We start from the raw sequence: 11,279 nt of genomic DNA, 5'->3' as shown, positions 1-11,279 counted from the left end.
AGTGCACACTATTGCACCTGAAAATCGTTACTGTTTACAGCACCAATTCAAAGCATGTGTTTAGAAAATTCTCAGTAATTCTTGAAATATGGCAAGAATAGGATTAAGAATTGTACAAAATTACAAGTACACATTTGCCATTTCAAAACATAGTGTTTGTTGCATGACTCACCAAAGCTATGTACAGGACTGTGAAAGAGTATGTCAAGTATTGCTATGTAAAATTTCAGGCAATTTTGAGCAAATTTCGCTCAATCTTTTCGAAAACATGCTGTGCCAATGGTCACGCATTCCATGACTGGTATCCATGTGTCTGCTTGGTTTTGGTGCCAGTGTTTCACATCTTTGGGTCAATAAAAGCACAAAAACTCATATTTTCGTTGATTTGACAAATTTACCTTAGCAACCATAGCCTAGATACTTGAATCCTTCGGTATTACCTTAATTACCTTTATGTCCTGGCCTACAGTCAGTGGAAATGATAATTGAATACCAAAACAACACTATGAATGTCTGGGAAAGTCAGGCAGTACTTTTAGCCAGCTATATCCTCCCATGCTGATGTCATTTGACACACTGTCTTGAGTATGATTTACATACCCTGTCTGTTAAACTTAGCAGAAATGTCATTTAGAGAAATATTTTGTTCAGTTAATTCAAACTCTTGAAAACAAATTGGTATATAATGGCTTGATTACTTAAGGTGACACAGCCCTGGAAAATATCCTGCCAAATTTTATGAATAGCTGATCCATTGATATATCAAGGTTTACAGGTACATAAAATCTTGCTCTGTTTGCCGACTTAAATGACTGACCACATTGGTCATTGTCTTTAAGGAGAACAAATGCAAATTTCCTTTGTTACATACATTCAAAAAGTAGCCACACTTTGTGTTGGCAATGAAGCTGAAACTTGTGAAAAGTATGACGGTAATCATAAAGCTGTCTCCAAAACATTTCAATCTTTCTTAAAATTGCCATTTTCTCCAAAGTTGATCCAAAATACACAATGAAATAAATGGGAGCCAAAACTACATCCTCAAAATTACTGAAAGTTGTCTCTTGCAGGATTACTAGAGTTTTTGATGTCATTGTACAAATCATGTTGAATTATGGGTGATGTTAATTACTTTGCACTACGCAAGTGTTATTTCAGATAATATCCCTATTATCTCATATTTGATCTCTTTTGGTACATATACGGTAGTAGATGACATTTCTTACATGATCAACCATACTTGTGGGTCATCTCACATTATACTTCCTAATGTAAATCTGCTCAAAGTTTACAGTTCACAGAATACTACCTTGGGTGGGCCAGCATGTACATCCTAAATTGGGCTGACAAGTCACTTTTCTTGACTTCAAATTTCACTTTCTGTTGTACTGCAAACTTAGTTTTCAGCCTGACAAAGATGAGATTTTTAATACCTAGCAAATTTATCTAATACTTAGCGTACATGTGATCAACTGATAGATCACATGTTCACATATGTGATCTCATGTCCCAATGATGTCTGTCTGTCTGTACCGGTATGTCTGTATGTCTGTATGTCTATGTTCCTGTTTGTCTGTTGTCTGATGGCATGATAAAATTCAAGAACAGCAGATGGGATTGGAATGACATCTTGTACAAAGATTTTGTTTGGGAATGGCAAGAACTGATTAGTGTTTGGTGTGTGTAAGCTTGAATATTTTAAGCTTATTTGTATTTATTAATGATTTTGAAAAAAAAACCATGTATACATAGCGAATGCCAGCTTAAAATATGATGAGATTTCCTACAAATGCTAATCACACAAGAATATATCAGGAAAGATATTAAAGGTTGAGATGAAATTTAATTGTGAATTTGCATATTTGATAAACTTTCAAAGTTTACTCCAAAGTTGACAAAACTTGCCATGTACATAACAGATACCATATCATGTTCATGAAGGTCATTTCATCATCTGAGATCAGCTAACTACTAACTTGCATATTTACAGTTAGGCAAAATTTCTAAAAATTGCTGTTGATGAGATAACGATACTTTATCAGTATAAGAAGTTTGCATTTTCATGTCAGCTAATTTATGATTTGCATTTTCAAAGAATGAATTCCAAATTTGTCACATTAAACTGAAAGCACTTGACCAAAGCTGATGAAATTTGCTATGTCAACTGATTGGTAATTTGTATACTTTAACATTTTTTTTAAAATAGGTAATTACTGGAGGGAATTATCCAAAGTTGATGACAGTTCTATGTAAATTGATGATAAATAGTAGTGAAAACGCTGGGCATATTTGCCTCTGCTGATTTATAATTTACAAATTGAATGAGCTTTTACTGTTTGGCAAATAAAGTTTGATGGACGTACGGCACTACAATGAGAGTTGTTATTGCCTAAGAAATTTAGTATAATTTATATTCACCTGATTACATATTATTTGTATACTTTTGTATACTTTTTTTTTGAGTTAATCTAGGGGAGGAGAGAGGGCGGAATACAAGCCTTAGTGGATTACTTTTAGAGCAATTACCCAAAGTGTCTACCACTTTTAGTCTTGACATGGGGTTCTGTTATTATACAACAAATGTTTGAAACTGAAAACATGCTGTGTTTTGTCGTCTGAAGTTTTGCAGTAAGATCTAGTTCCCATTATGTAATCAGGTTTGCTCATTGGTTAATTTTGCCCCCTCATCCTCAAATATGTAAATTTATTAATATATGTGCAAGGTACACCAGTTTGTCATTCTGATAAGATGAAAAGTCACACCAGCTGTGGTAAAAAAATTAGTAATAAAAGGGTACACTGCTACTTAGCAATCATAGGAAATTAATTCTGAAACAAAGAGTGTTTACAATTGACACTGTTACTTACCAGATTTACTTCCAGTAGTTGCTGTACCACCAGACATCTTAGAGGACACTGAACCACTAGGCATCTCTTCACTACCAGCACTAACTGAACTCCTCTGTTCCTGTTTACTTTCAGGCATCGCTGTACTACCATCAGATTTCTCTTTACGTCCAAAGATACGCTTGGAGATCTTGCTGAAAATGCCACCAGAGTCTTTCTTCTCTGTGAATGGATAAGATATACCGACATCAACAGTAAGTTCTGTACTATGATTCTGAACACACAAAACTGATATTTATGAATGGGCTGAGAGTGAGTTGGGAAATTTCTTTTTAGCTCACATTTGGTTATACCAATGTGAGTTTATCGTATAGGCTGAAGTCGATGGCGTCTGTATGTATGTGTGTATGTATGTATGTATGTATGTATGTATGTATGTATGTATGTATGTATGTACGTACAGTATGTCCGTCAACATCAAAAACACGCAAACCGCTGCACGTTTCAGCTTGGTATTTGGTGTGTGGATGCATCCTGGGCTATAGATGGGATTTTGTTCAAATGAAGTCTGCATTGCAAAATTATGCAAATGAGCTTACAAAATGTGAAAATGGTTAAGAATTAATAACTCAAGAACCGCTTTTTTGATTGCTTTGAAAATTTGTGTGCAACTACTTTAGGTGAACCTTATACAGTTTTATGAATATTTTGAAGATATCCTTAATTTTGTATTTTTGCTGAATTTTTTGTGATTTTTCTCATTTTCAGTAAAAATTCTTCTTCTCTGAAACCGCCAGCCCAATCGCTCTCAAATTTGGGTTGTCTCTTTGCAAGGGTGTTACTCTTCTAATTTGTTGAAATTATGACAAAATTGGGAAAATTACTATTTTTAAGCAATTTTGTCATTTTTGGTCAAAAAATCTTAGACAGTATTTCCTTTTAAAACCCTGGACAGACAGCTTTCATATCTGGTACACAGACGTACAGAGATGACAGTAGTTAGATATGTGAAAATTGTCCTGAAATATAAAAAATTGTATTTTTAAGACAATATTGTCATTTTTGGTCAAGAAAACTTTATCTCAAAATTACTTGTTTGATAGCTTTGTAATTTGGTATAAAATCCCTTGTTTGATAGCTTTGTAATTTGGTATAAAGTCCCGAAAGATGTTATTAGATAAATTTTCTGCTCAAAGTGTTGGGAAACCCCAAAATTTGTATATTTTAGGTACTTTTCTCAGTTTGTGACCTTAAATGACCTACACCAACCCAGGATATGTTGTGAGACAATTTTGAAGGCTGTGAACATAATTTTGTCATATTTGGTACCAATTTGTAGGATAATTTGATCCAGAAAACAAAGCTGAGGTGATTTTTTAGCTCCCATAGCCATATGTATATATGGCAATGGAAGCTATTCTTATAGGCTAGGGAAATGTCTGTATGTATGTATGTCTGTATGTCTGTATGTCTGTGTGTCTGTGTGTCTGTATGTCTGTATGTCTGTATGTCTGTCCGTCAACATCAAAAACTCCAAAACCGCTGTACATTTCATCTTGATATTTGGTGCGTACATGGATGATGGGCTGTAGATGAGATTTTGTTCAAATGAAGTTGTCATTGCCAAAAATATGCAAATTAAGTGAAAAAATGTAAAAACAGTCAAAATTGAAAAACTCAATAACCACTGAGCAGATTACATGAAAAATTAGCATGTAAGTACTTTGGGCTGACCTGAAATGATTGTGCACATCTTGGGTCAGTATCTCGGACTTGCTATTTTTCATGAATTTTTTTGTAATTTTCTCCCATTTTTGGTCAAAAAATCTTCTTCTCTGAAACCACAAGTCAGATTGATTTGAAACTTGGTATGGAAGTGCATAGGAGTGACCTTTCCCAAATTTGGGCAAATCGTGGTGAAATTTGCATATTTTTTGTTTACATGTCCATAGACTCCATGTATAAGGCAGATCTCCATAGACTCCCTTGTATAAGGCCACGAAAAATAAAAATTTAGTTTCTCATCGTATTCATATTGCAAAAAGGATGCAGTGACACAATTTTTAGTCCCCACAGATGAAGTCCAGTGAGCTTATAGATTGGGTCATGTCCGTCTGTTCGTCCATCCGTAAGTCCATCCGTTCACGCATATATCTCGGATATTTTGATAAAATGTCATGTGACCTTGATGACCTTTGATCTCAAATATACATATTTGTCCATAACACAGTAACCACAAGTGCTACCACCCTTCGTATATAGTATGATGGGACACCTTATGACGCCACATATTGTACCTCATTAATTATGTACATATCTAATTTTGAGCGAGCCAATAGAGCTAGAGGTCTGATTTTTGGTATATAGGGATAACTTAGCAAACAATTATTTTGACAAAATGTCACGTGACCTCGGTGACCTTTGACCTCAAATATACATATTTGTCTATAACTCAGTAACCACAAGTGCTACAGCCTTCATGTATGGTATGATTGGACACCTTATGACGCCACATATTGTACCTCATTAATTATGCGCATATCTAATTTGAGCGAGCCAATAGAGCTAGAGGTCTGATTTTTGGTATATAGGGATAACTTAGCAAAACAATTTTTTTGACAAAATGTCACGTGACCTCGGTGACCTTTGACCTCAAATATACATATTTGTCCATAAGTCAGTAACCACAAGTGCTACACCCTTCATGTGATACTTCTTAATGACCACATTTTCCTGCCCCATCAAGACTAATACTCCTATTACAAGTGGGGACTATGTCATTGTAAATGACTTGTTGAGTTAATGGTTGTATCACAGTATTCGATATATCTAATTCTGTATTTTTTCCATTTTATATTCTGAATAAATACATTAAACATATTTCACTGTCTCCAGTACATTACATTTAAGTATTTTCACTTCATGCACTTTATCCCTTTCACACATGTTCAAATATCTGACCAGAGAACAAACACTAAATAGTCCAGGATGGGAGCTACAGTGTCATTGATGCTATTTTTCCAGTTAGTGTTAGACAGAACTCCCCCCCCCCCCCAAGTCTGAGACTGTTGGTTTGTTGGAATATTTTCTTGTGTCTCTTTTATGCTTGCAAAAGCTACAGTCAAATACAGTAGTGCAATTTATTGTAAAAAAATTGGTATCAATGAACTCCTTTGATTGATATCACTCATCCACATCAACTGTTGTACTTAACATGTAACATAAAAGTAAATTCTCACAGCTGTACCTTTATAATGTTACAAGCATAAACAGAGTTATGAGACTAATATTCTTAATCCAGCAATTCTGTCAGGGGGATTACTCAGAAAACCTCTTGAATGTCATAACAAATTGCAGTCCCAACTACTGCAATTGTGGATGAATGATCTTTTTCTCTTTCAATGATACTTTGCCAACTATGGTCTGTTCTCTGATCTTCAATAAATATAGCTCACTTCAGTTCCTCTATTGTACAAAATGTGTAGGCATTTATTGGAACATTTTTATAAAAATTTTCAGTTTCAGAATTTCCATATTATTACCGTAAATGACAACCAGTTGGCTAAATTAATAATAATATTTTTAATTGTGCATTTTCACTGGCTATCATAACACAATATCCAATGACATCTTTGTAAACTTCTGTACACTTAATTTTTTTAAATTAATCAATGTGATGAAGACACATACAAGCATGCCGTACTCTGAGTAGTTGCACAAGGGCTTGCAATGTATTCTTCGGCCATCCCTGCTACAGCACCTTTTGAATGCTGGGACAGCAAAATACACCACAAGCCTTACTGCATTAATCTGAGAGCAATAACCCTGAGTATAGATCACTTGCAGTCTTACAATGGGGTTTTGTTAATTATATAATAATAGTTAGAACTGAAAACACATGCCATGTTTTGTAATCTGAAGTTCATTGGCCATCATAATACAATTGCTTCACCTTCATAGTCTAATCGATGGATATTACTTATCCATGGCAATAAAATATAAAAGAAAAGTGTTACTCTTCTTACGCTCTTTTCCCATGGTAACTAGTCCTTCATGGAAACTCCTTTCAACAAGATGAGGTTCAGGTGAAATTGTTGTATCTTTTCTGATACCCTCTCCAGGCGTCTTTGGTTGTGTGGCTGTCTCCATCTCACTTCCCTCCCTGCCAGTCATCTCAGGTTGTGTTGGTGTGGCTGTCTCCATCTCACTTCCCTCCCTGACAGTCATCTCAGGTTGTGTTGGTGTGGCTGTCTCCATCTCATTTCCCTCCCTGCCAGTCATCTCAGGTTGTGTTGGTGTGGCTGTCTCCATCTCACTTCCCTCCCTGCCAGTCATCTCAGGTTGTGTTGGTGTGGCTGTCTCCATCTCGCTTCCCTCCCTGACAGTCATCTCAGGTTGTGTTGGTGTGGCTGTCTCCATCTCACTTCCCTCCCTGCCAGTCATCTCAGGTTGTGTTGGTGTGGCTGTCTCCATCTCACTTCCCTCCCTGACAGTCATCTCAGGTTGTGTTGGTGTGGCTGTCTCCATCTCATTTCCCTCCCTGCCAGTCATCTCAGGTTGTGTTGGTGTGGCTGTCTCCATCTCACTTCCCTCCCTGACAGTCATCTCAGGTTGTGTTGGTGTGGCTGTCTCCATCTCACTTCCCTCCCTGACAGTCATCTCAGGTTGTGTTGGTGCGGCTGTCTCCATCTCACTTCCCTCCCTGACAGTCATCTCAGGTTGTGTTGGTGTGGCTGTCTCCATCTCACTACCATCCCTGCCAGTCATCTGAGGTTGTGTTGGTGTGGCTGTCTCCATCTCGCTTCCCTCCCTGCCAGTCATCTGAGGTTGTGTTGGTGTGGCTGTCTCCATCTCACTTCCCTCCCTGACAGTCATCTGAGGTTGTGTTGGTGTGGCTGTCTCCATCTCGCTTCCTCCCTGCCAGTCATCTCAGGTTGTGTTGGTGCGGCTGTCTCCATCTCACTTCCCTCCCTGACAGTCATCTCAGGTTGTGTTGGTGTGGCTGTCTCCATCTCACTTCCCTCCCTGACAGTCATCTCAGGTTGTGTTGATGTGGCTGTCTCCATCTCACTTCCCTCCCTGACAGTCATCTCAGGTTGTGTTGATGTGGCTGTCTCCATCTCACTTCCCTCGCTGACACTTGTACTTTGTTGCAGTGTTTTGTCTTCCTCATCAAGTATTTTTGCTTTACTCTGAGCACCATCCAGTGTAGTGCTATCTGAAAACAGGATAAAAGAACAGATGTAAAAGTCTACAGTACTTTTTGTCTGAAGTTTAAAGGGCTAGTGTCTGCAACTTTTGATAATGTTATGTTTTGTACATTAATTGCAAGTTGTTGTTCTACATGTACTGACCAACATGTTGAAACACCCAAGCTATTTAGTTTGTCAACACAGCATCTACTCATGTTAGATTTACGTTCAGTGTTACACATTTGAATCCTATTAATGGCTAGAATAGGAATTTGCAGTTAATATACAGAATAAAAATAGTGAGAAGAAATCATGCAAGTGTTGTTGACAAGATGGTTATTGGTGCTGCCTTCATATATATGTACATAAGGAAAACAGCTTTCATTGATTTTTTGGCAATGAAATATTTATCATTATTATGGGAAAGCAAAGAATGGAAGTTGTTCATTTTGCCTAGATGTCATAAAGAGGATCTTTTTTATGAAATGTTTGACATGCTAGAAGTCATGCATCAACATTCTTTCATTCATTTAGTTTTATTGAAATATTCCATGTATTCTTGTTGTCATAAAAAGGTAAAACAAGAATGACTTTGCCGCTTTAAGCTGGTTATCTAAATAGAAAATACCCTAAGCTTCTAAGATGTTAAATTGTTGTAGATTTACAGTGGCTTTCACTGACTAAAATTATCAAGAAGTACACTTGTATGACGCTGTACAGTGTTGATTTAATGCTGGATAAATCTGGGTCTGAAAGCTTTGACTTTATTCCATGTTCTTTCATGTATCTTTAATAAGAATTCACTTTGCATTATGATTGATTATTCCCAATTCAAAACATCACAACAAATCAGTACTTTTATTGTGTTTCTTCTCATATAGTAGGACAGACTAAAAAGGCCTTACCTTTTATTCCTACGTCATCATCAGAATATTGACTTCCAACTTTCATTTTAGCAATTCCTTGTAGTTCCAACTCAGACTGTATCTCTTCCAGAGCTGACAGTTTTGCCTTAAGATCACTGATGATCTTTTCCTTCTGTTCCAGTTCAGATGAAAGTTTAGACTCTATGCCAACACGTTTGGACAGTTCTTTTTCAGTTATGTCTATTGTCTGAGTTAATTTTCTAATGTGTTCTACCAAATTAGCCTTTTCCTGTTTAGCTTCATCTAGTTGATGCTTTACAACTGACTTTTGGAGATCTACCGGTATTTCAGAATCTTTCTCACTTATTTGTGCTAACAGCTGTTTAACTATGTACTCTGTGATTTGGACCTGGCTAATTTGACATGGAAGTAAACTTCTAGCAAGTAAACTGACATTTTCATCTGATACTGGTAGAGTTTGAACTTTAGTGCCGTCTCTGATGAGTTGTACCTCCATTTCTATAATGAAAAAAAAAATTTAGTTATTAAGACCATAATAATCAAGATTGTTATCTTCAAGACAGAAAAAGACAAACTAACTGATCTGACTGAAGGCTGTCCTTTGCTAGTGACTGCATTTCATGACAGGTGAAAATAATACATACTCCCTTACACAGTATTAAACATAAATTGTAATGTAATGTCTTTCAAAAAAGATACCATTGACATTGTTGCATAAACCAATCAATATCTCTTCAACACTCTGTACAAAACCAGCATGTACTTTTCAGTAAATACAGTTTTGCAGACATACTGTCTGTTTCAATCACTGAGCTGTTAATTTTCATGTTTAATTTAACAGTTTCATAATCACACTTACAGCTACATTTGAAGTCATTAAAATTGCTTTCTACACTCATGAAACAATTCACATTATAAAATGATGACAGACATGAAGACAGTTGTGACATAATACACAAATTTGCATATCGTGACGCACATTCTTTCCATCTAAAACCTAAAAAGTCCACAGATCTCTCCCAATAATTCAGATCATACACCTCCAGAAGCCAACAACATGCAACTTTGACCTGTCTGTATGAAACATTTTGGTGCCAGCTGTCACTTAAGGTAGTAGAAATAATGTGTTAATGCAGACCTGAACGTAAGTCACCAAGTAATGTTTAAGTAAAATTGTACATTTGCCAGGAATGTTTGTAAGTGGTTTAATGTTGACTTTATCTTCTTGGATTAATCAAAATATCAATAATTGTTACCTTGAGTATTTATGTCCTGAGTTGGTGCATCAGTCAAGAGATACCTTGTACACCCAGTAGTGCTAAGACATCCTGTCTACAGGATAGGATATGTTGAACTGTGTCTGTATTGTTGTCAGTACTTGCAGCATATCACACTGCCTTCCTTTCAGTCTGATACACTTCTCAGCTTTGAACATTGTCTGTACACTAGTCTCAGTGGATGACTTCATTTCCAGTGCTGGGTCAATCTCAAGTATCAACAACTTTGATGGATCCTTTTCTGAATGATAAACAATTAATATGAAAATAATTAAGGTTGCAACTCGTTTTAATAGAATGGTGAATCATATTAAAGTTATGTAGACGAATTCCTTTTGATTTCATTATTTTTGTTGGAATGTGAGAAGAAAGTTCTTGATGGAAAAACAACTTTTTTGCATGATAAAGAAGCCAGTCTGTCTGTATGTGAAATATGACATAAGTTAGAATAAATTGCAAGCTGGTCATGTTATGTTTAATGTCATCCATGATAATGAAAAAAGATCTGAGACTTGGTTCTGATTGTTTTTTGTTAAATGTACATGGCAGTAGTACTTAAGAAGCAGCTTTCATGTATGGTTCTTGACTTAAAATATTTCATTTCTTAATAGGCTTGATAATTCTATTGTGTCAAGGTTAAACCTGTAAAGTTAGTACCCTACCTTCTTTGAGATCATCCAGAGAAATCTCAGTGACATTGTCTTCAATGTAACCAGTTTCCTCAGCCTTCTAGAAGATAAATATTACTACATTATGGTACAAATGCTAAACTTTTCCACACATGCTTGTTTTAATGAGACTGTAATTCATTATTTCACCTCTTCCAATGGTCAAAACTGATTTTCATCATATACAACAACGGGACTACCAACATCAGTATCCTTTGTTAGTGTTTGACAAGTTAAGTCAAATATATTCACTGGCTTGTTTCATCCCTGGGATTTAGATTTTGTAAAGTATTGCAACTCAACTTCTTTTCACTCAGTAGCCAATAGCCAATAAAACTCACAAAAAATGTTGAACTGCCTTGTGTGTTTGTATGCACCCAGATGATAGGTGACCCAGGTGCCATGTAT

General features: G+C 36.1%; 1 protein-coding gene across 1 annotated transcript; it reads right to left on the bottom strand.

The window, feature by feature from the left end:
• Positions 1–2,860: 2,860 nt before the first annotated feature.
• LOC139146302 (peptidoglycan DL-endopeptidase CwlO-like) lies at positions 2,861–9,422 on the bottom strand. Its single transcript, XM_070717713.1, has 3 exons — positions 8,945–9,422; positions 7,919–8,065; positions 2,861–3,069 (listed from the first exon to the last, which is right to left on the bottom strand). Exons 1-3 carry the CDS (start codon positions 9,420–9,422, stop codon positions 2,861–2,863), a joined length of 834 nt encoding a protein of 277 aa, XP_070573814.1.
• Between the last annotated feature and the right edge of the window lie 1,857 nt (positions 9,423–11,279).

Source organism: Ptychodera flava, chromosome 1 (assembly GCF_041260155.1).
Source record: "Ptychodera flava strain L36383 chromosome 1, AS_Pfla_20210202, whole genome shotgun sequence".
Classification (NCBI taxonomy): Eukaryota; Metazoa; Hemichordata; class Enteropneusta; family Ptychoderidae; genus Ptychodera; species Ptychodera flava.
The sequence above is the reverse complement of the archived record's forward strand: the minus strand, read 5'-3'. Positions and strand labels throughout refer to the sequence as shown.